This window comes from Octopus bimaculoides, chromosome 9 (genome assembly GCF_001194135.2).
Source record: "Octopus bimaculoides isolate UCB-OBI-ISO-001 chromosome 9, ASM119413v2, whole genome shotgun sequence".
Classification (NCBI taxonomy): domain Eukaryota; kingdom Metazoa; phylum Mollusca; class Cephalopoda; order Octopoda; family Octopodidae; genus Octopus; species Octopus bimaculoides.
The window spans coordinates 7,952,490-7,953,212 of record NC_068989.1 but is presented as its reverse complement, the minus strand read 5'-3'; the positions used below and the strand labels follow the sequence as shown (position 1 = coordinate 7,953,212).

At 33.6% G+C, this 723-nt stretch overlaps 1 protein-coding gene across 1 annotated transcript in view; it reads right to left on the bottom strand.

Annotated features, from left to right (window-relative positions):
- LOC106883560 (ephrin type-A receptor 4-B) overlaps window positions 1–723 on the bottom strand; it is a 136,992-nt gene that overhangs the window by 16,840 nt on the left and 119,429 nt on the right. The window contains exon 11 of the mRNA XM_014934611.2: window positions 135–317. Coding sequence (XP_014790097.2) covers window positions 135–317 — 183 coding nt within the window. The remainder of the gene's footprint in view (window positions 1–134; window positions 318–723) is intronic.

Here is a 723-nt window from a genome sequence, read left to right as displayed (position 1 = left end):
GATAGATAAATAGATAGATAAATAGATAGATAGATAGATAGATAGATAGATAGATAGATAGATAGATAGATAGATAGTTGATTGATAGACAGATAGATAGACAGATAGATAGACAGACATGTACAGATACTTACAACCTGTGACGTTTGACTTGTAGGTGTTGTTTTTTGCTGCCATAGTCTTGATGATTACCACTTCTTTCAAACTTTTACGCTTCTTGTATATTAGCAGCAAAAGAACTGCCATCAGTACGAAGATGCTAGCACAAGCTGCTAATATGGCGGCACTGGAAACTTTCTTTGGTCCTGACTGCGTGTCTAGAGAGAAGAAGAAAAAGAGAAAAGGGAAACCAAACTGAAATGGTGGAATATGGTGGTTGTAATAACGCAGCGGTTGTGAAGGTAAGGAAAATGACGAAGATGAAAAAGCCAAAAATTAGTGATAATAATAATAATAATAATAATAATAATAATAATAATAATAGTCCTTTCTTTATTGGCTACATGGCCGAACACAAAAAACATACAGGGTCACTACAAAACAAGGGACATTATACCAATAATAACACCCCCAATTAAAAACATCAGAGGAAGTGTTACGGTAGAAATTGAAAGACATAGAGAATGTATGTATGTATGTATGTATGTATGTATGTATGTGTAACATATGGTATAATTATAAACGGGGCAAATTTTAGCCATTTCTCCGCGACTGAATATATAT